The sequence below is a fragment of the Gopherus flavomarginatus genome, chromosome 5, assembly GCF_025201925.1.
Source record: "Gopherus flavomarginatus isolate rGopFla2 chromosome 5, rGopFla2.mat.asm, whole genome shotgun sequence".
Classification (NCBI taxonomy): Eukaryota; Metazoa; Chordata; order Testudines; family Testudinidae; genus Gopherus; species Gopherus flavomarginatus.
In genome coordinates, this window is record NC_066621.1 from 92,297,080 (window position 1) to 92,318,575 (window position 21,496).

Here is a 21,496-nt window from a genome sequence, read left to right on the forward strand (position 1 = left end):
ACGTTTCACAGATATGATATAATTATATGCTCCCTGGAGGGTACTTCTAATTGAATTAGAGGGTGTCTCACAAGCATTCCGGGCAGCGGTTAAAGGAAGCTGAGCAGTTCTCTCGCTGCCTGGAACAAAACAGAGCCACCCTCTAATTCATTTAGAAGTACCCTCCAAGGAGCGTATTGCTACTTTATGAACTAGTTTGTTAAAACAAACCAAAAAAATAGTTTGAGGGCCTCTGTCTTTTTAAGAAGATTTTTGTTTTATTGTTCCAATTTCTTTAGTTGAACCCCACTGTGTCCCCACCTCTTGCAATCCCAAAGTCTGTACAATAGAGCAGCCTGTTGGGCAAAGGAGAGCTGGGTTCTCTCCTCTCTGAGTCAATACTGATCTGACTCCCCAGCATGGTGTCAGGAAGTTAAACAGTGTTGCTGCAGGGGCCTTCTTTCAGCTAGCTGTAGAACAGAGGTCCTAACCACCCATGGTAAAGACATCAAGACATCAATTCCAGTCTCTTGGCCAAATTCCAGTTTAGGTAATTACATTCCATCTACCTGATATTTCCCCTGTGGCTTCAACTGGATATGGTATTGGCCGGCACTTCCTATCCTGAAAAACCATGGAGTGCTGCTGTACATTACTAAACAGTTGCCATGTCATGGCCCAGAGGTGGTGGGAATGATCCTGTGGCAGATTAACTGAATATAAATGTATGTTCTGGGACCTGAATGTTCAAACCTGGCTACCCAAAGTTATATTCCTAAATGCGTATTTAGACTCCTAAATTTTGTCATCTCTCTTTGTACTAGATTTTGAGTCCATTTGCTCTCTCTTATCTATAAGTTATTCCAAGCAATTTACACTGTTGGTCCTGGGAAATCAGCTCTCCAAGCTTGCCTAGACGACAGGGCAGGGGGAGGACAATGGCCCCACCTCTTCCCCCACTATTTGGCCCCTTTGGGGCATTGTGCACTTCCAGGGGTTCATTTAAGTAGCAATCTCTGTTCTCTTCCTTGCATGAGCCGTTACTGTTGTGCACAACTTGCTGTCAACTGGGGCAAATGTTGCACCTGTTATGCCTTTTCCTGCTGCTGTGCGCCACACAAAAGATGGGATACGCAGGTTCTTAGCCTATGTATTAGTTTCCTTAGGGGAAAGACAGCACCAGCTGCATATCATGAAGTCTCATGACCTAGTAAAACCTCCCTCAGTTCTGAGATCCACTGACTGCATCCTCTTCCCCTTCTAACACCATTCCATCAGGCCACATGACGCCTTATAATTCTCATATGCATGGAATGAAATGAGATGCAGAACTCCTTACACATGTAGCACCTGTACAAAGTCACCTCTGAGACAAACACACACAACTGCATTGACTTCAATGGTGCTGCACCCATAATGTCAGAGGTAGCTAGGATCCTAACATACCCCACTCTGTTACATATTCAGACACTGTTCACTGACCCAACAATCCGAAGCTGATCAAATTCAGGGAGGTTTGCTCATGGGTAAGCAGTTATATCTTACAGGATATTTCATCCTCTGTTAGTCTGTAGGTTTGGAAAGAGTACATCCCCAACTTTATCCACTCCATTTTCAGCTGACAGCACATTATCCTTGAAAAATTGCAAGATGACTCATGCTCTACACCCCACACTCCAATGGAGAAAAAATATGAGTCCATAAGGCTCTCTAAGTTAATGCCCCAAAAGACACGGGGCATCTTAAAAATGCATTTTGAAGTCTTGGAAAACTACTCAGTACAAAACTGGCCTTGTAAGGTCAGTAAATTATTCCTGGTACACTGCATTCTGCCACTGCTCTCCAGGTGTGTCTTGACTACCGGAGGAGGAGATGGGAGCGTCAGAGCAACATGAGCAATTAGATGAGGCAGAGGAGAAAGACTTGCAGATTGACCCTAATCCTCTAATTCAGGAGGGAAGGCATATAAAGCACAGACTAATTTAGCAGAATCTCCAAGTTAAATATTTGCATATTTATCATACGGTAAAAGGGAATACAAATACAAGGCAAGGCATTTTTATGATTTGTATGGGCATGAGAATGTTTTTGTTTCTCTCATTGAAAGCAAAAAGGTAGAGGCAAAAAGATAAGCTCTACAGTGACTGGTTTCCATAACATACATTTACACACATGCACAAAGAAAATAAATCTCTGAATAAAGTGTCCAGGGAGGGGCTCGTTGGAAAGGATCCCAAGTGAAAGCACAGCAAGCTTCTGTCTTGGACACTGCACTTGGAGACGGGAGGGGAAAAGAGAGAGGGGATAAAAGCTGCTTCCTCCTGCATGTCTAACACTCATTGGATTGAGAAAATACTCAATGTAAGGTAGATATCAGGAGGCTGGATCCTCAGCCTTTACTTGCATAGGCTCCAGGCTCCCTCAGTAACCAGGAATGGCCCATCCTAAACTCACTAACATTCATAAGGAGCTATAGAAGTTAAAATTATTGCCAACACTTTGGTCACAACTTGAGTGGATAGTGTGAAATTATTTGTGATTGCAGGGACAAGCTGTGGGAGTGAGTGGTCAGAGGTTTTCGGTCCTGAGAGAGGATGACTTAATTTTGCTCTCTTTACTCGCTTCTTCCCCCCGCCTCCCGGGGAAACAGCTGGGCACAGAAGCAAAGCAGGTGGCCGAGGAACACAGGGAACACAGCTAGACCAAGGCAGCTGAATGCAAGACTAGACAAACGAAAGAGAAAATGTAGCAAGGGTGAAGTATCTGCAATATGACTTGAGATGGAGGAGATCAAGACGGGGTAGGTACAGATAGCCGGTAACTGGCAAGAGGGAAAGAGGAATGGGTACTTGGGCCTTGGCTACACTGGCGCTTTACAGCGCTGCAACTTTCTCGCTCAGGGGTGTGAAAAAAACACCCCCCTGAGTGCTGGAAGATACAGAGCTGCAAAGCGCCAGTGTAAACAGTGCCGCAGCACTGGGAGCGCGGCTCCCAGCGCCGCAAGCTAAACTCCATCAGGATGTGGAGTACGTGCAGCGCTGAGAGAGCTCTCTCCCAGCGCTGGTGCTGCGACCACACTCGCACTTCAAAGCGCTGCCGCGGCAGCGCTTTGAAGTTTCAAGTGTCGCCATACCCTTAGTCTAGGGAGAACAAGCCTATGAACCAAGGCAGGAAACAGGAAATCCTAGTGCCAAACTCCAATTCATGTTCCAGCCAGACCCAGCCATGGGGTCTAGAATCCAGAACAGCCAGCCAGGTCTGACTGCATTTGAGCCTCAGTTGCAAAAAACAGGCAATAAGCTCTGAGATCCAAGAAGTCAGACCATGGGGGAGGGTTCAGAATGGTCACATGAGTCAGGATCCATCTCTTAGACACCTATAAATCACTGGCCCAGGTTCTTCCTAGGTGTAAAACCGTTGACTTCGCTGGAGCTCAACAAAGGATGAATTTGGCCCATTGTGTTTCTCTTTCTCTACAGTCCTGCCATTGGCCATGTGTTTCTGTATGTTCTGAGGCTATGCCAATTATCAGTGCTATATAATAATGAATTCTTTCTGGTACAATGGTATCTTCCTGGCATCTCTTCACCTTCCTTCTATCTAGGGAGAGTCACAGAGTCTCTCCAGATCATATGGGTTGAGGAGGTGGGTTATTGGGGATTCTCTGTGCAAATCAAATTCTTTCAACTCCATGTTTCTTTCCCCAGGGATCCACAGCTATCTCAAGAAATCCAGAATCAAATTTGAATGTCAGGTCTTATTACAAATCACCCAAGCTAGCCAGTTCCTGACACTGGGACAGACTGAAAATACCTTGCAATATCCTGGACAAACGTTATGAAATTAAGATTAAGTTAATTCAATAAAGTTTAACGTTCATGAATTAGGTTTAATACCTTTGGGGTCTACTGTCTGAAAAATGCAAATGTTTATGTTCTGTTATGGATTTGTATGGAACTTCTTGAGCCAGAAGACAGGATTAATGCAATTCAGAAAGATTGGAAACACTTCAAAGGACTTTTTGGAACAATGCGCATAAAGTGGATTTCCTAGGAAATACCTGAGGGGTGAGGGGAATGTAAATGACCCACTTTAGGTCCATCCTTTAGAAGCTACACTCTGGGAAGAGAAAACCATTGTCTGCTCATTACCTGCTCTGAAAACGTCAGCTCAAAGACCCCTGAACTGCATAAAGGGTAGACTAAGCATGTCATGAGTGTGCTTGGTCTGAGCCGAAGCTTTGATGAACTTGAAACCACAAAGAAATCCCTTTCGTGGGGTTCTAAAGGACTGCTCCAGCCACAGCCCATGTTAGGGTTGGAGTGATTTTTAGGTAAGCTTATTAGAATGCGTGTAGGTTGTTTTATTGGTTTTCATATGTTTTCTCTGTAGTGCTTTTACCTTATGATGGGCTTGCATAGGAAGTATTGTGTGGTACCTTATAATAGTGGGTGATTACTCTGTTATTAGTCTCTGAAGGGAACATAAGCCAGCCTGTTTAAGGAGAGTCTCTTGCTGAGAACAACACAGTGAAATGAGGGGACTGTGCAGCCTGGAGATATCCCAGCCAGAAGGGAGAGAGACGTGGGTCTCCAGCCAAGAAAGGCCACGCTTGGGAAGCTGGAAGCCTGAGGGTGAGTGAGTGCCCTTGCTGGACCCTAGAGGGGAATACAGGTGCAGGTGCCCTAGACAGTGACAGGCACTACCAAATAATACAAATCTAGGAGCACATTCCCTTCCTCCTCGTAGAAGTGTGTGCAGGGAGAACAAAAGGACAGAGTCTGTAAATAAGCCTTTGAAGGCATGTGTGCAAAGCGCATGTCTGCCAACTTTTCAAAACTCACAGGGTCGGATTATATCACTAGCACTCACATTTCATTAAGACACTTCAGGTAATCAGATTGAATTGAACTGAACCCAACCCACAGTAAATTAGTTTTTGACCTGAATTGGGATTAACTTTATTAATCCACTTTGGGGCTGCAGTTCTTGGCATGGGCAAGTTCCCACTGCTCTCTCTAGAATTATGAATCCACATGCCCCTGTGAAACATTCTCATCTGTTCCCCATCTAAGGCCTGATCCTGCAGGGTGCTGCACACTTTGTACTCCCACTGACTTCACTGCTAGTCGAGAGAGTTTACCTCTCTCAGGATCAGGCCCACATTTATGCCTCCCTAATTTGAAATTGACTAAAGACTGACAAACTGGGGTTTGAAACGCCCCCTTGTTTGCTGCAGTCACATAATACAGCCAAATGCTTTTGATGGGCAACAAATCATAGCCCCAGACAGGATGTCATTTGTCCTCATGGACAGGTGGCATGTATCTCTACTCAATGCCTGTCACCAAAACTATGAGAGGATAAAGGTCAGCTCAGTGCTTCTCTTGTTCACATGATGGTCTCCATCTCACATTTCTGCTGGCTGATTTTATACACTCCTCGGACACCCCCCACCAATATCTCATCCTAATCCTCACCAGAAATCTCAGTGGAATGTAATAAATGTACACAGCTTGAGTTAAGGTAGGAATGAGCAGTCTTAACAGTACTACATGAGGGAATTTCAGAGTGAGAACTGGGCATAACATCTTTCACACTAGTGATACGCTGGGAGATCACCAACACAGATCACTAAATCCAGGCTTGGGAAAAAATGTATTGCATGGAGTGAGCAGGAATTTGGACAGGCAAGTGGGCTTACTAAAGCTAGGGAGCAGATGTGCTGGCGTCTTCCTCTTTCAGAAATGATCAAACTTGGCAACCTCTTCTTTAAGAGAATTATGTGGGAGCACAGTGTCCAGGGGGTGGAGCCAGAGAGCAGAGCTGGTACTACTGCTTCTTAATCAGGGTCAGAGACAGCACCAGGGATCAGCACCAATCAGATGTCACCTCTCTTTTACTAGAGGAGAAGGGTGAGAAGGCAGGACTGAGCTTGCATGCTGATGGGGGAGGGTAAGAGGAAGAGATTGGAGGGATAATAGGGTGACCATACATCCCATTTTGGCTGGGACAGTCCCTTTTTAAGCCCTATCCTGGCCATCCCGACTTTATTTTGGAAAAAGTGGGCATTTGTCCTGTTTGTTCTTGCCAACTGATCAAGTTGGCAAGAGCAAATGGAACAAATGCCCACCTTTGCTAAAAAAAATAGGGTGCAGAGTAATGTTCTGGGGGGCATGTAGCAATGCCCACCCCATGCGGGGGAGCGGGGGGGGGGGCAGGCAGGACTCAGACAAGCAGCGACACCAGCCCCAGCCCTGCATGGGGTAGGGGGCTTGGGAGAGCAGTTCGGCCAGCCCCGGGGGGGGGGCAGGTCAGGAGAGTGGCTCGGGGCATCCCTGAGCGAGGAGGGCGGTTTGGGAGAGCAGCTCGGCCAGCCCCACATGAAGGAGGGGGCCTTGGATTAGCCCAATCCTGTGTCCCATTTTTCCTTTGGGAAATATTGTCATCCTAAGGGATAAACTAGAAGTACATAATAGATAACGAGAGAGCTGTGCAAAGGAGAAGTACGAGTTCTAACAGGGAGAGCAACTAACCCTTGAACAAATTAACCAAGAGAGATGGTAAATTCTCCATCACTTGGAGTCACTAACAGATATCTCCACCTTTATTTGAAAAAGAGGCTCTACTTCAGCCACAAATTAAACCCACTCCAGGAATTATGGAGGGAGATTCTACGGCCTGGTATGCACAGTTCAGATAAGATCATAATGGTTCCTTCGGGTCTTGAAAAAAATCTATGCAATTAGTTTGAGATTGCCCCACCTGACAATTAGCCAACATAGGTCTCTGAATTAATATTGAGCATGTCACACCTCCAATTCACGTGATTAAAATTAAAATGGGGAGCATAAAACCCCAAACTGCAATGACTGTTGTAAAACTGGAGGTAATGACCACTACCCACAACCAATGATCTAACGGGCAGGAAGACGCCCATCAAGTCTCAACTGGCTCATCATGGTCTTGAGTTATGGAAGAGGAAGAGCCAGCATAGGAAGAGCCTCCCAACTAGACAACTGCTGAATCTCCAGATCATCAAACATTCTCATCTGGGTTGTCAAACTGAAAAAGGCACTGTTTCCTGCAACAGTGAAGTCTAGAAAAGACGCACAAGTGGCTACATCAAGCTTCACAATGGTCTTTTCCAAACAGCTAATAGCTGGTCACTTCCTTCCACCACCCACCCTGGGCCCCATCTTCTGAACTTTCCCCCGTATTCTGTGTAATTGCTTTAGCTGGCAAGGAGATGATTTTCAAAGCCCAAATAAAGGGGAATTTATTATTTGTATTGTGGCAGCACTTAGTGCTACCCAGCCACATAGTGCTGGATGCACACACCACGAGAACACAGTCCCCGCACCACAGAGCTTACATACCACACGTGTAGTGGTTCAACAGGGCAGCCACAGTCGCACGCACAGAAGCTGGGTGGCAGTGCAACTCATACTCAAAAATCTCTGCGGAGAAGTGGATGAGATGGGTCACATGTATCTTACAAATAGCCCCTGCTCCTTAGTAACTACACTTATTCAGTGCTTCAAAAATACATATCTCCAAAAATATTGAAGGAAGTGTTGTTTAGGCCACAGGCAATAAACATTTCCGAGAGCTCAGTCTTAATAAGTTTGTCTCTAGAAATGTTTTCATTAATGGAGGAACAGGAGGAAGTAGATCCTTTCAGGCTCTTCGCTACTTATGCCTTTATTGCAAGCTTTGCATAAAAGCCATCCATAGAAGTGGCCACATGTTACTACACACATTTCATCCAAAATCTCAGTGCTGCTTGTTTTGCCAAGAGGGTTAGCAAGCCATTTGCTACCAGTTTAACATTACAGCTTCTACTGATACCTAATACCCTTTCTGATTCATAAAACATTGCTTACAAAACTTTGGAATTGTGGCAAAAAGCTACGCTACTGGGTGGGGGAGACATAATCCTCCCTGTCCCCAACAAAAATGAATCTCCAACCATGCACCACTGTGGATCCCAAAAACATCTCTCATACCAGTGATGAGGACAAGCTCAAACAGATCTATTACTCTAGAATCATAGAACATTAGGGTTGGAGGAGACCTCAGGAAGTCATCTAGTCCAACCCCCTGCTCAAAGCAGGACCAACCCCAACTAAATCATCCCAGCCAAGCTTTGTCAAGCTGGGCCATAAAAACCTCTACGGATGGAGATTCCACCACCTCCCTAGGTAACCCATTCCAGTGCTTCTCCTCCCTCTCAGTGAAATAGTTTTTCCTAATATCCAACGTAGACCTCCCCCACTGCAACTTGAGATCATTGCTTCTTGCTCTTTCATCTGCCACCACTGAGAACACAGTCAATATAATTATAAATTAAGGTATTACTAGTAACTGAAAGCCTGTGCTGTCACATGGGTGTAATTCGTAGCCATATTTATAAAAAAAGCCAAATGCCCGAGTGATGCTTGGGGGTGTTGCGTGTCCTGGTTGTGTGGATTTGTGCAGTGCTGAGAGAGTTGTATGAATTTGCGCTGGTGGTAAATGAAAGGTGTGTGCTGTGTTTGGGATTATTGTGTGTGCTGGCTGTATTATCATGTGGGTGGTTGTGTTGATTTGTGTCAGTGGGGTTGTGTTGGGAGATGTGTGTCTGAGAGAAGGTCTGGGAGATTTGTGTTTATTTGTGCAGGTGGCAATTAGACCAAGTAATCCACTATCCATGCAGTCTCCCTCTCACAACAAAGGAAACTGTTGCATAAATATTAGCCGTAAAAGAAGGGTAGTGATTGGCTGAACTGCCTCTAATATCATAATTGTCTAGGACTCTTGGCATGGCACAGATACCTGCCTTCCTGCACATCGCACAGGGTGTAAGTCATAAATTCAAAATGCTGAGAACTTAAGAGTTGGATAGCAACAGACTACAAATCCCAGTGATGATTACACCTAGTGATCTGCTGAACAAAAAGCTCTCAGCCATGCTTCCAGCTGTTTCCTTTGCTCCACACTGACTCTGACATCCTAGGCTTCAGAGTGACGATCCTGGAATTGCATTATACAGATTCCTTCCCTGCGTTACTAATTAACACTATTATGCAAAGCGAAAATATTTTAAAAAACACCATTGTTCTTTACCACTGATTCTTAGGGCTTTTGTTTGTTTTTTAAAACCTTTTATAAAACCTAAGTTTTGGGCCTTATATAGTTGACAGTATCCTTTTAACAGATTAGAGCAGTGACACTCAGACCTCAGTGAGCCAAATTAGTGATCAACATTGCCCAAGAGCCAGAGTAGTGTGAATTCATTGTTTCATCTACTATATTATATTATTCTCACAGCAAAATGAACTGACCAAGTATTATTCTTTTATCCATTACAATTGGTTAATCATTAACTCACACAGTGTTTTAATACCACGTGCTGCAAAGAGCTGCAAGGGAGACATTAAAGAGCCACTTGCGGCTCACGTGCCTCAGTCTGAGTATCACTAGATTAGAGATGACCGTTCTCATTTCAGCTGTTTAAAATGTAAAATGGCAAGACACCCTCAGAAGTGTCTGTGTTCGAAGTTCGCATTTGGAAGTAACAAATGTATCATTTTATTTTTTAAAATGTTAAAACACCAGGAGTCTGAAGCTTGCGTGAGTATTCACTTTTCTCATTAGATAGTAAAGTACAGAGTTTTAAGTGCGCGCACACACACACACACACACACACACACACACACACACACACACGAAAAGGACTGGATAACAACAACAGCATTATTGAGGTTTCACACCTCAAGAGAAGTCAGCTTGCTCCCCGCTCCCACCCAATATACAGGCAAGGAAACTTTGACCATATCAGCCTTGAGAGAATCACAGAAGCAATAAGCAAGACCCTGTGGCAGGATCCATCTCCCTCTCACACTTTATTTTATGCATCAGCTCAGCTATTTTTAATCCCTCATTCCCTGGGGACATCCACTTTTTTTTTTTTTAAAGCAGAGATGGTTTATTTTATCTTTTTAAATTGAAGTGAAATTCCCTCAAAAAAAGTGGGACAAGGGAAAACATTTGGGGAATCATCTCCAGCCATTGGCTTTAAGAATTTTGTAGAAAATAGTGTTATTCAATACAGAGGTGATGTGGAATTTGGAGCCCCTCACATTAATGTAGACACTTTTACATGCAGTTAAACTCCCTTAGAACTGCTTACATCCACTCTGCCAACATATAATGGAGTCTAAAACAGGAACTAACCCACCAAGAGCCAGAAGAGGGCCTAAATTGAAGCTCTCACCCTCCTCCAGCTCCTTTGCTTGTAAGTTACATCAATCTACTTAGTCAGAGGGCCTGGAAATCTCTTTAACCCCACTTCCACAAACACTTACCCACATGCTTAACTTGGCTACCTTGCGTGGTCCCAATGGAACTACTCATGATAGTCAAGTTAAGCACATGCTTACAGATATGTCTACACTGCAATAAAACACCCTTGTCTGGCCTGTGTCAGCTGACTCAGGCTCGCGAGATTCAAGCTGTGGGGCTATAATATTGCAGTGTAGATTTTGGGGCTAGAGCCCGGATTCTGGGACCCTCTCCCCTCATGGGGTCCCAGAGCCTCGGCTCGAGCCTGCAATTTAACAGCCCCACAGTCCAAGCCCTGTGAGCCTGAGTCAGCTGACATGCGCCAGCCATGGGTGTTTTATTGCAGTGTACATATACTCTAAGTGTTTGCAGAAATGAGGCATGTGTGTGTTTTCGCTCTTCCCACCTATGAGCAAAAGACCCCTTTAACAAAGGTACTGCAAAGAGAATGAAGGGGTGACGAGAGAAGGTGAGGAATCAGGTAGTGAATCCATAGTGTGTGAAGGGAAATAATTTATTGACCCAGTGTTTTCATACAACTTTGTGGTGATAAAACACATCACCCCACCTCCACCGCACTTTAACATTTAGGATGAGTGAAGCGTTTCAGATAAAATAATCACACAACTCCCTAAACTAGAGATGAGCCCATACAAAAACCTGGGATCTGAGCAATGCTGATCTTTACAAAAGGTCAAACGTGGATCTGAATTCTCCACGTTGGCTGCTTTCTACCCCAAACATCTGCCCAAAATTATTTTTTCCCTTTAGGAAAGACACAACCATTCATGTTTCTGCACTTGCTATTTCCAGCTGAGTCTCTGAGCCAAATGCTTGCAGAATGGCAGCAAAAAGCTGTGCTCACTGCACTTCCTGGCCAGTGGGAAACAGGAATCTCAGTACCAAGTCTTCCCTCAGGGCTAAATGCAGCCATGGTGTATGCAAGTGCAGCTCCTTTGATTTCAGTGGCTTACAGCAGGTCAGAATTTGTCTAATGTCTGAACAAACATCTGGAATTACAGATGTTTGTTCAAACTCAAACATCAGATGTTTTGAGGTTCACCCGTGACTAGCTAATATCAGTTCTGAAGGGTAAAGTGGCTCAGTTACAATATATTTGTCCCGCAACACAATTCCATTTTAAAGCACAGATGGGAACCTAGTGTTGTTTGAGTGTGTTCTACCTACATTCCAAAAATGGAACTGTGATTTGACTGTGTCAGAGAGAAGAGTTGTAACTGGCAGCACTTACTATGTGCTAGTGCATTTGACTCCATCTTGGAGAACAGGCTCAAACATGGTTCTGCTGAACATGGTTTAGCTTAAAGCAGTTTAGTAGTAGCATGACCAGGACCTTAAAATGCTCCCCTACTTTGTAAATTAAAAAAGCGTCAGTAATAGAGGAGGGGCTGTTGGGAATATTACAGTGTTTAAATTAGTTCTGTCAATAATCCAGCCTGTTAGGCTCCAACTACCCCAGTAACATCTACCATATTGGAGAACCCATTTAAAACATCATTGTGCCCCACATAATTAGAATTAAACTATGTTGTAGGTGGGTCCCCCAGCACAACAGATTTTAACTGAGTAGATGAGACCTTGGTCTACTTTGTCCAGAAAGTGCAGCCTGCAGACCAGTTGTACTAACAGAATTTGGCATTGTGACCCATGGCCGCCTTCTCCCTGGAGCAGCAAGTTGAGGACAAAGCTGATCACCTTCAATCTTTTATTCAGGCTTGGCACAGTTCAATGTGTCTATTTTCATAATTTTGACATCTCATGTTGAGGCTTATTTTTAAGTATTTTTTCTATTGTTATCAATATAAATTTTCCACAGTTGCAGGAAATTATGCAGAGGGGGGACAATCAGACTATTTAATGACAATAGATGTTGAGATTTAAAAAAAAAGTTAAAGCTTGTTAACCATTGAAACACAAATCGTCAACATCATGTGTCAAGAAATTGACATTTACTACCACAAATCTAATCCTTCCAAGCCTACTTTTACTGTTAGTGATCTCAGCCAACCAGCAACTTCTGTTCATCTATCAAGGGAGAACATGCATGTGCAATCAAATACTAGGGTTGTGGACAACAATTGAATTAAAAAAAAAAACATGACAGGTAGGTGCAGACTATGGGAAGATGTCAGAATTCAGGCATCCCTACTCTGTAGTTCAGTGTACCAGCATCTACATGTGTATTATATATGACAGCTTGGTACAGTAATTTCCTTTCTCTGCTGCCAGTTGCAAGTCAGCACAATTCTTTTTTTGATTTCTCAAATGATTAGGTTTTAACAAGAGACACCTAACCACTCAGCATTAGGGAATGTTAGCATCATGTCCATAAACCACCTCCCTCTACTAAGCAATTTTTCCTCATCCTCCACTAATGTTAATGGAAGGTAGTTAAAGCAGTTAGACATTGTTATGTCTCTGGTCTTTATTACTCACTACTCTCGCATCAGTTATGTTTGTTCATAATGAAAGAGCTGAATTAACAGGGCTGGTTCACACCATTAGAGGCCATCAATCCTTTCCCTCCCTAGGCTGGAGGAGTGCTTGTGTCTTGTTTTGTATGAAAACACTAGGTCATGGAGCCGCAGGGAAGCACTGAGTTGCAGCGTTTTGGATCATTACTGTAGAATACTGCAGTATTTTTAAGGGGAAAACCACTAGTAAATAAACTCAAAGGAAAGAACAGCTTACTCAGAGATGATCACACAGAAGGCTACTCAAAAGCCAAAAATTTAGCCCACTCCCTAATGTCTATGCTAAGATCCATGGAAAGAAAGGCCTGGGGGTAGAGTATTGCCTAGCTCAAGCAGCTCTAGGCAGAGGCTGCAGGGGCACACAGACTGGAATTATTGCTTATTAAACGAGCCAGCAACAGGGTGTGCTTATCTGCCAATCCTGTGGATTCAACTACCACACGAAACACCTGGTTGTACAAGCAGCACAGGCAGACCATGTACATCTGTAGTTCGAGAGAGGGGAAGAGCCCTTGTTAGCTAAGTGGCTTATATTTACCTGGAGGCGACTGATTTGATTGAAAACCAAATCTACAGAAGGTCTTTTAATATCCCAAATTAGCATAGTCAAGAGTCAATTAAAAACCTATGTAGAGGATTTTTTTCCTCTCCCCTCTGTCTTTTCTCATAACTAACACTTCTATTGGATGGGGAAATTCAAATCTTAATTTGCTGTCTGCTGAGGGAAGAAAAAAAAAGATGGGAGAGGGGATTAAGGGAAGAAATATCTATATAAGAGAGGTTCAGTTTAGTGACCAAGGGCCTGATCCTGAAGCTATTACTCACATCACCTAGAACCTGATTTTCAAAAGAGCTCAGAGCTCCCAACAGTTCTCATTGTTCTCAATGTTCCCTTAGCTCTTCCGGGTGGGATTTTCAAAAGTGCTCGCAGCTGCTCTCGATCTCTCTCTCTCTGCTCCCCCTGAAGTCAACAGGAGCAGAGTTTGGCCAGTGCTGAGCCTTTCTGAAAATCCCACCCTATTTAGCAACCATTGAAAATCTGGCCATTTATGTTGGCAGTGAGTAAATGGGACTATTAATTTAACTAAGGTCTGAAAGACTGGGCCTCAACATGCCTTTTGTCTTCTACTCATGATCATACCTGCTACTCTCAAAATTAAAGGACTGTGAAAATGTCTAAGTACCATCTCCAAGTTCAATTCACTGGTTTGAGTCAATGATTCTGAGGACTATAGGTCTTCTAACTGATGAGATTTCTAAGCCCCATTTTGTAATTCCTCGGAGGAAAGGGACAAGAGGTTTTACCCTCTTAGATCCTGCTGTAGGGTTCTTGCCTGGAAGAGGTAAGTATGGAAATTGAAGGAGAGCTGGAGAAAGTAGCTCATTATCTGTTGTCTGCATTCACCTGTGATGGAGGCAAACTTGGAGTTAACCACATTAACTAGTACAGGTAAAAGAAATTAAGGGGTACTTACACCGTTTCATCATTCTTGAACTCCAGCTCCCCATAAGCATCTTCAAAATCCTCTCCACCTCCTTTTGCTGTCCCTTCTACTGTCCTAAATGGGACTATGACTGTACCTCGAGCACCTGATGTCCTAAGGACTTTGACTTCCATCACACCAATGCTCTCACTGACATGCATCACATCACACTCAAATGTGAAGATGCCTGCATGGTCATCATCCAAGATAGTCACTGTGGCCACGCAAGGAGAAGTCAGTATGGCCTTTGGGTATGGTAAATTGTTGAGCTCAGCAGGTTCCTCAGTCTCAACCACACGGAGGTTACTAAGCCGCACGAAGAAATGCTCGTCTTCCTCAAAGATGTCATCATCGATGATCCCCACAGAGAACTCCTTCTGGGTCTCCCCTGACTTCAAGACCACAGTTCCCTCTGTGAACTCGTAGTCAGCACCAGCATTGGCAGAGCCATCTTCCGTTTTGTAGTCCACATAGAGGGTCTTGGACATGTCGCCCCCTTTCCGCACCACCGTCAGGAGGACAGCGCCACAGTTCTCAAGACATTGGTAGGAGCAAGGATCAAAATAAACTTTGGAGATGAATTCCTCAGGTTCATCTGCCTGCACCTCATGCAAGCTGGTGCTTTTCTTGGCTTGTTCAGCCGCATGCTTTTTCAGAATGTTGCCAGCTCCAGTCATCATTCTGGTAGCTTGGATGCGGTAAAAGGCTCTGCTCTTTTGCTGGTGAGATAAAGCATAGTAGTTGGCCATTTCTACCAGCTGATCCAAGTCCTTTTCTGGGTGCTTTTGCTTCAGATCCTTGAGGATCCGGATCATTTCTTTGCGAGATTCATCCACCTCTTTCCCATCCATAGTTACTAAATTTCCATCCAGAAAGTGGGAGTTCATCATCTTGCCATCCATTTCTATTCCCTTAGGGTGTTCACCTTCTGTTTCAATGATAATGCCTCTGTTCTTGTCAGTACGATACTTTTTGTGCATGTACTTATAGAAAAGCAGCCTTCTATCTGCCACCCAAGCCAGGACGACACAAAGAGGGAAGAAGAACAGAGTGAGCAAGCCTTCCCAGACCTGCACCACGCCTGGAGAGAAGACGGCAAGGATCATGTACAACCAGATATAAGCAAAGATGCTCCATGCAGATGTGACAAAGAACACCCTCAGGTGTTTTATCTTTCTGGTTTCCCCATCTGGGATCACATAAACACAGATAGCTATGATGATAAACATGTTGAAAGCCGCACTGCCAACAATGGTAGAGGGCCCCAGGTCTCCGGCTATGAATCCATGGCCACATACCTCTATCAATGACAGAAGAATCTCAGGAGCAGAAGAACCTAGAGCCATCAGGGTCAGGTTGGAAACAGTTTCATTCCAAACCCGAATGGTAGTCGTGGTGGTCTCCCCATTTGGTTTCTTCACTGTAATCTCTTTTTCTTGTGATGTAATGACCTCAATCGATGCCATGAAACGATCTGCAATGATGGAGACTCCAAGGAACATGTAGATAAGTGCCACAAAATAAACAATAACCCTGGCAATTTTGTCTCCGAGGGATGGGTTTTCTGGATACCATATTGGCAAGATAACACCCTCTTTGCAATCGGAAGATCCTGAGCACGAGCTGTTTTGTGCTGTACTTAGAGACTCTCCCGTTATGCCAGCGTCCACCTGCAAACCATGCAAAAACAGCACAAAGGTAACCAGCAGAAAGTGGAGGAAGGCTGAGGTGAGAGGCTGCAACCTTAACCACGCCATACACAAAATTTGACTTCCACTGTGTAGATGCAACAGTCTTCTGAAAACGCCAAGTATCTGAAAGGAACAAAACAGAAATGGGGGGAAGCATGAGACAGAGGCAAACAAGATGTGATGTTCTCATATACGCACTTTAATACCTCACTGCTGAGGAGTTGTAGTAGAAATACGTGGGTTGTCTCTCCAACACTTAGAAAAAAGGTATTCACCAGTAGTAGAGACTCTTCAAATGTAAAATCACAAAGAGCAATGCTATCTTTGAAGGTCAGATGCTGAACAGACAGAAGAACTGATAAGCAAGTAACCGAGAGGGAAATTATTTATTTTAACCCAATTCTTGACCAACAATTTGTTTAATTTAGGGACCAAATACCCAGTTACAAGTCTCCCAATAGCTCAATGGAGGTCCATGTCAGATGAACTTATAATAAAATAAACTGGAGTTGGATCAGGGTGGTGCAAGGAACAAAGAAGTTACCTACTTCAGGTCTCCTTCCCCCCCCTTACTTAAATGGGATGAAGTGGCTCAGGGGATTAGTGGGGACACAATTCGCACTATTTAATGCTGTTGAGTAGCCTATATATGAAATCAGTAAGCGGGACTGAGGCCAGCAAACTAGGTGAGGTGTTCGCATGACCAAACTCCTACCACAATTAGCAATCTTGTTGAGAATTTCAGTAGACAGCCCCTGAGTGGGCCACTGAGATGAACATTCTCTCTTCCGCGAGAAGAGGTGCCTCTAAGTCAGGGGGTAGACGTTGTCAGGGGACTGTGGTACACAATTGTCACTACTACTACTACTGCCATGATGTACCTAAGCTGTGCATAGATGACTCCACTCTCCAGGGCCATCAGTGTGCCACTCTTCAGTACCACTAAATTCACACCAAAATTTAGAAAAACAAAACAAAAAACAAGAACTTGGTAATGCTCTGCTGAAAGGCTTGATAATACCAGAGCCGGAAAGAGCTACACTAATGAACCCATATACAGCAGCAAAATTCAAGTACACAGTGACATTCCAATCAATCGATTGATCGATAGGTGTGTGTGTATCTATTTTAAAGTTCTGTATAAAGTAAAAATTGCCTCCTCCCTAAACTAACCAGGAAACATAACCAGGCGCAAGAATTAGGTACATCACATACCAGGCCCACCTACAGTATTTTGCTACTCATTGCATTATATGCTAGTAGACTTTCTATTTGTTAACAACTCGGTTTAAACAGTACACACTGCCATAAAACAGGCTGTTCTCTTTCAGTCACAGTATGCTTTCTGAGGCATTTGGGTAACATGGTTAGTTTATCTACTACGGGCCCTGTGAATCTGAACACAGTTTCACATGGAATCTCAATCTTAACAGTAGGATTTTCAAAAGCACCTAAGAGTCTTAGAAACACATGTCCATTGGACTTTCAATCTCCACTGATTTTCAATGGGACTTGTATTCCCAAGTCACTCAAGGGCAGATTTTTAAAGGCATTAAAACCCAACCACAAGTTCCTCGAGCGGCTAGAGAACACTGTGTCTATTCCAGGCAGCACTTTAATGTTACTGGAGTGAACAAATGCATTGCAAATGGCTATTTTATCACCATCATCTTGTTGTGTCACTCACTTCTTTCCAAAAGCAGGCACAATCTCTCTGAATCTACAAAAATGTTTTTAACATCTAGATAAGAATCTAGAGCGACAAGCAAAATAGGAAGGAAAGAATGAACAAAGACTGCAAATGAACAAAGACATCCTTGACAAAGCTCAGCGGAGAGCAGAGAACTGATTATGCACAGAACCACAAATCCATATCACACCCCCTTAGTATGGAAAAAAGATGGAAAGAAATAAACACCTCTTTGATGCTACCCAGATTAATACAAAAGTGACAGATTCTCCCCAACTTGCTCTCTCTAAAGCCTTATCTTTGTTTCTCTTTTTAACATGTGGCTGGTATATGGTGCCTGATTGATAGACTCAGAGATGAAAGTATCCATTGAACAGGCACAGTACAGGCAGTAACCATGCCCGCTCCCCATGCTGCTTTGTCAAGATGTCTCAATGGGACCCTGTCTAATGAGATAGGAAGTGTCAGTATCTGCTAGGAATGGTCAGATTTACTTGGTCCTACCTCAGCCCAGGAAGCTGGACTAGATGCCCTTTCAAGGTCCATTCCAGCCATACCCCCCTATGGTTCTATTTATCTACCTTATGTAGCTCTAATGGCTTCTATTGCAGTTCATCCCTCATCCCATTTTCAGAAGAAGTCACAAGGTGGGTGAAGTAATACCTTTTACCGGTCCAACTTCTGATGGTGAGAGAGACAAGCCCTCTCTCACCAACAGAAGTTGATCCAATAAAATATATCACCTTACCCACCTCGTCTCTTTAATATGCTGAGACCAACACAGCTACAACTACACTGCATTTTCTAAAGTGACTTAGGTGCCTAAGTAAGTCAGAGTATCATACATACACTGTATTAGCAATGACACTTCCTTCCCTCGAATCAATCACTGCTACCCCCAGATTCCCCCTCTGTGGTCTGACCTTCTTCTGTAATTAACACCATTCTGAGACTTTGCCAACCAATATTTTAAAAAAATATTTAATAATGGATCAATATACTGATTCTTCCTCAAACTAACTGAATAAGATTTCTAAAGCAACCTCTTTTGTTGGTAGCTTCTATTTACACTTTTGGATGTCCAAACCTAGCCTCTGGTTCCAGAATAAAAACACAAGCTCGGCAACATATTTCTGCCCTTTTTTCACTAACTGTTGCAATGAGCCCTGTTCACATTAAGCAGAAGTCAAAATCATTTTCAAAGACAGTGTAACAAGTGACCCAGTCCTGCCATCCTGAAAAAGACAAAATTCCCCAGTGAGATCCAAAGGAATTTTGTCTGCATGGGGACTGCAAGATGAGATCTTAATACACTTTCAATAACATAACAGTTTTAAGTTAAACAGTCTTCAAACCACAATACAGCATTCTCCGTAGCCCTCTGGGAACCAGAGCAAAAGTGCTTTGCAACACGATACATTTACTATATTTTTAAAACCTTATATTAATAAAACATTAACATAAATATTAAACATTCATAAGTCAGGAAATACAAAAGTTAACATTCTCTCTGCAACCATAAGTCACCTGAGTTGCTTATGCAAGATCCAATTTTGCCCTCAGATACATCTAGGCAACTCAAATTGAAATCACTGAGTTGCCTGTGCTTCTCTGAGAGCAGAATTTGGCCAGTTGTATATTAAAGCAAATACAAATAACATTACATTGTCACAAATAGAACAGAATACTCTGTTACAAAGAAAACCTTCACTTGTAAACTGCAATCCTTATATATTACTCTCACAGTTCCTGGCCAAACTGCCTTGGCTGAGACCCTCTACCAGTCCCCCAAGTACATCGCTTTCATATGGCAGGCCCAGGCCTCCACTTCTTTATGGGGTGGAATTTCCTGATCCAACCACTGTCCGCCTGGGTCTCTGAGTTACAGCCCTCTGGGTACCAACTGTGACTAATTCACAGGGTCCAACTGGGCTAGACTTTGCCAGGGTTTCTCTAGGAGCCTGTGTCAGTACACATTTGCAATGAGTCAGATTTAGCTTCTTCAAAACCAAGCAGGATTTATTGTGCCCATAAGGCATGTTGTGCTTAGAGAAGTGAATTTAAACTAAAGAGACCTACAGGCACATTTCCTTACCTACACTTTGTCTCTCTATCAGTAGTTCAGGTGAGTCTGGCTTATTCCCCATCTCTGAGTTGGGAGAAGACTACATTGCTTGCAGCATTCTCCCTCTGTCTCTGAGGACACCTCTCCACAGTAGCTGGGAGCGTGCTTCCCAGCCCGGGCAGACAGACATGCACTAACTTTGCTCAAGCAGATGCACTAAAAATAGCTGTGTGGCCATGGCAGCATGAGTGGGAGCTGTTGTATTAAGACAGATGGAATAGATGCACCCAAAGAGTCAAAGGTGTTCTTAACAAAACCCTGGAACTATCCAATATTAAAACAGTTTTAAACAAGGTTTGGGATTTGGTATATGGCAGGGTTTCTCAAACAGGAGTTGTCGCTTCTGTAGGGAAAGCCCCTGGCAGGCCGGGCCAGTGTGTTTACCTGCCCTGTCCGCAGGTCCGGCCAATCGCGGCTCCCACTGGCCCAGAGTGCATTTAGCTGCCTTTCTTGTCACAAGCTTATAGCAGTTTTGCAAAATATGCAGTCTTGGCTGACTAATCCAGACACTACAGAAGGAAAAAGAAGAGAGCTAGGCAAGAGAAGAAATAGGAAATAAGGGAGGAAAGGGGGAAGAGACAGTCTCAAAGCCCAGGTGGTATTCGGGATTTAGCTGAAGCCAGTGTCATTTGGGTCCCAATCTCTCTGGCCCGATCTGGCAGGATGTCTCTCAGGATTAGGACAAAAAAGGCACAGGGAGGTCACGCTGGATTCTAGGATCCCAGGAGATCGTGGGGGTGGCAGCATGATGGTGAAACTCACTCCTTCCCTCTCTCATCTTTTAGTCAGCCAACATTATGGTAGCTAGTTTTTCCCCCTAAAGTTTCTTTTCGAGGATCCCAAAAGGGAGCGATGGGTGGAATAACCCATCCCCTCATTGTTTTGTCCACCAATTAGGGCTAATTTCCAACACACCTTCATTGATTTCCAGTCCCACACTTCTCTTGTTTACCAGGCATGATTTTCACGCAGTCCCTGAGTTACGTCAGTGGGCCTTTATTTGGACTAATTCAATCTGACTTCCTTTTTGCACGTTTCCCCTATCAACATTTGTTGTCACAATAACCTATAACATTTCATGAACTTTCATTCACTTTTTACATTGAGTTCACAATAAGGGTAAATGTATAGGCCCAATTATCACAACACAGCTCAGAATAGCCGTCTGTGTATGGGATCCAAAGGCTTGGGCAAGTTTGTACTTGGGTAGTTATCCTGAGCCACCAGCCATGTTGCTGCAGCCACACTGCTATTTTTAGCACGTGAACTTGAGCAGAGCCAGGGTCTCTCTTGATCCTAAGTTTGGGAAAAGTAAAACACACTAGTTTGGATGGATCTAACTAGGTAATGTTCTCCCCTGCCTTCCCCAGTTGATGACCCAGCCATTGCTATATTCACTCTCTTGAAGCTGGGTACTTGAAAGGCTCTCTGATCCTTGTCATTGTTTTACCTTTCCTGCTGGGTCCCCTAAGAGCCCCTTTACAGCCTCCTTTGATTTAACTCTGTGCATTCAGCCATGCACAACTGAACTGGGAAACCAAGCCATGCACAACATTAATAAGAAATAATACAGACACTTTCCCAGTTCATCACTGTTACAGTAACATAAATACTCCCTAGTATTTATTTTCCTTGGCTTTTTGCTGTTTAAGTAAAAGAAAAAAGAGTAAACACTACTCTATGATTTCACTATGTAGCATCATCCT

At 43.7% G+C, this 21,496-nt stretch overlaps 1 protein-coding gene across 4 annotated transcripts in view; it reads right to left on the bottom strand.

Moving 5' to 3' along the window:
• SLC8A3 (solute carrier family 8 member A3) overlaps positions 1-21,496 on the bottom strand; it is a 214,254-nt gene that overhangs the window by 136,144 nt on the left and 56,614 nt on the right. For all 4 annotated transcript variants that reach the window (XM_050953470.1, XM_050953467.1, XM_050953468.1 and 1 more), the window contains exon 2: positions 14,276-16,098. In XM_050953470.1, coding sequence (XP_050809427.1) covers positions 14,276-16,041 — 1,766 coding nt within the window. In that variant the 5' untranslated portion in view covers positions 16,042-16,098. The remainder of the gene's footprint in view (positions 1-14,275; positions 16,099-21,496) is intronic.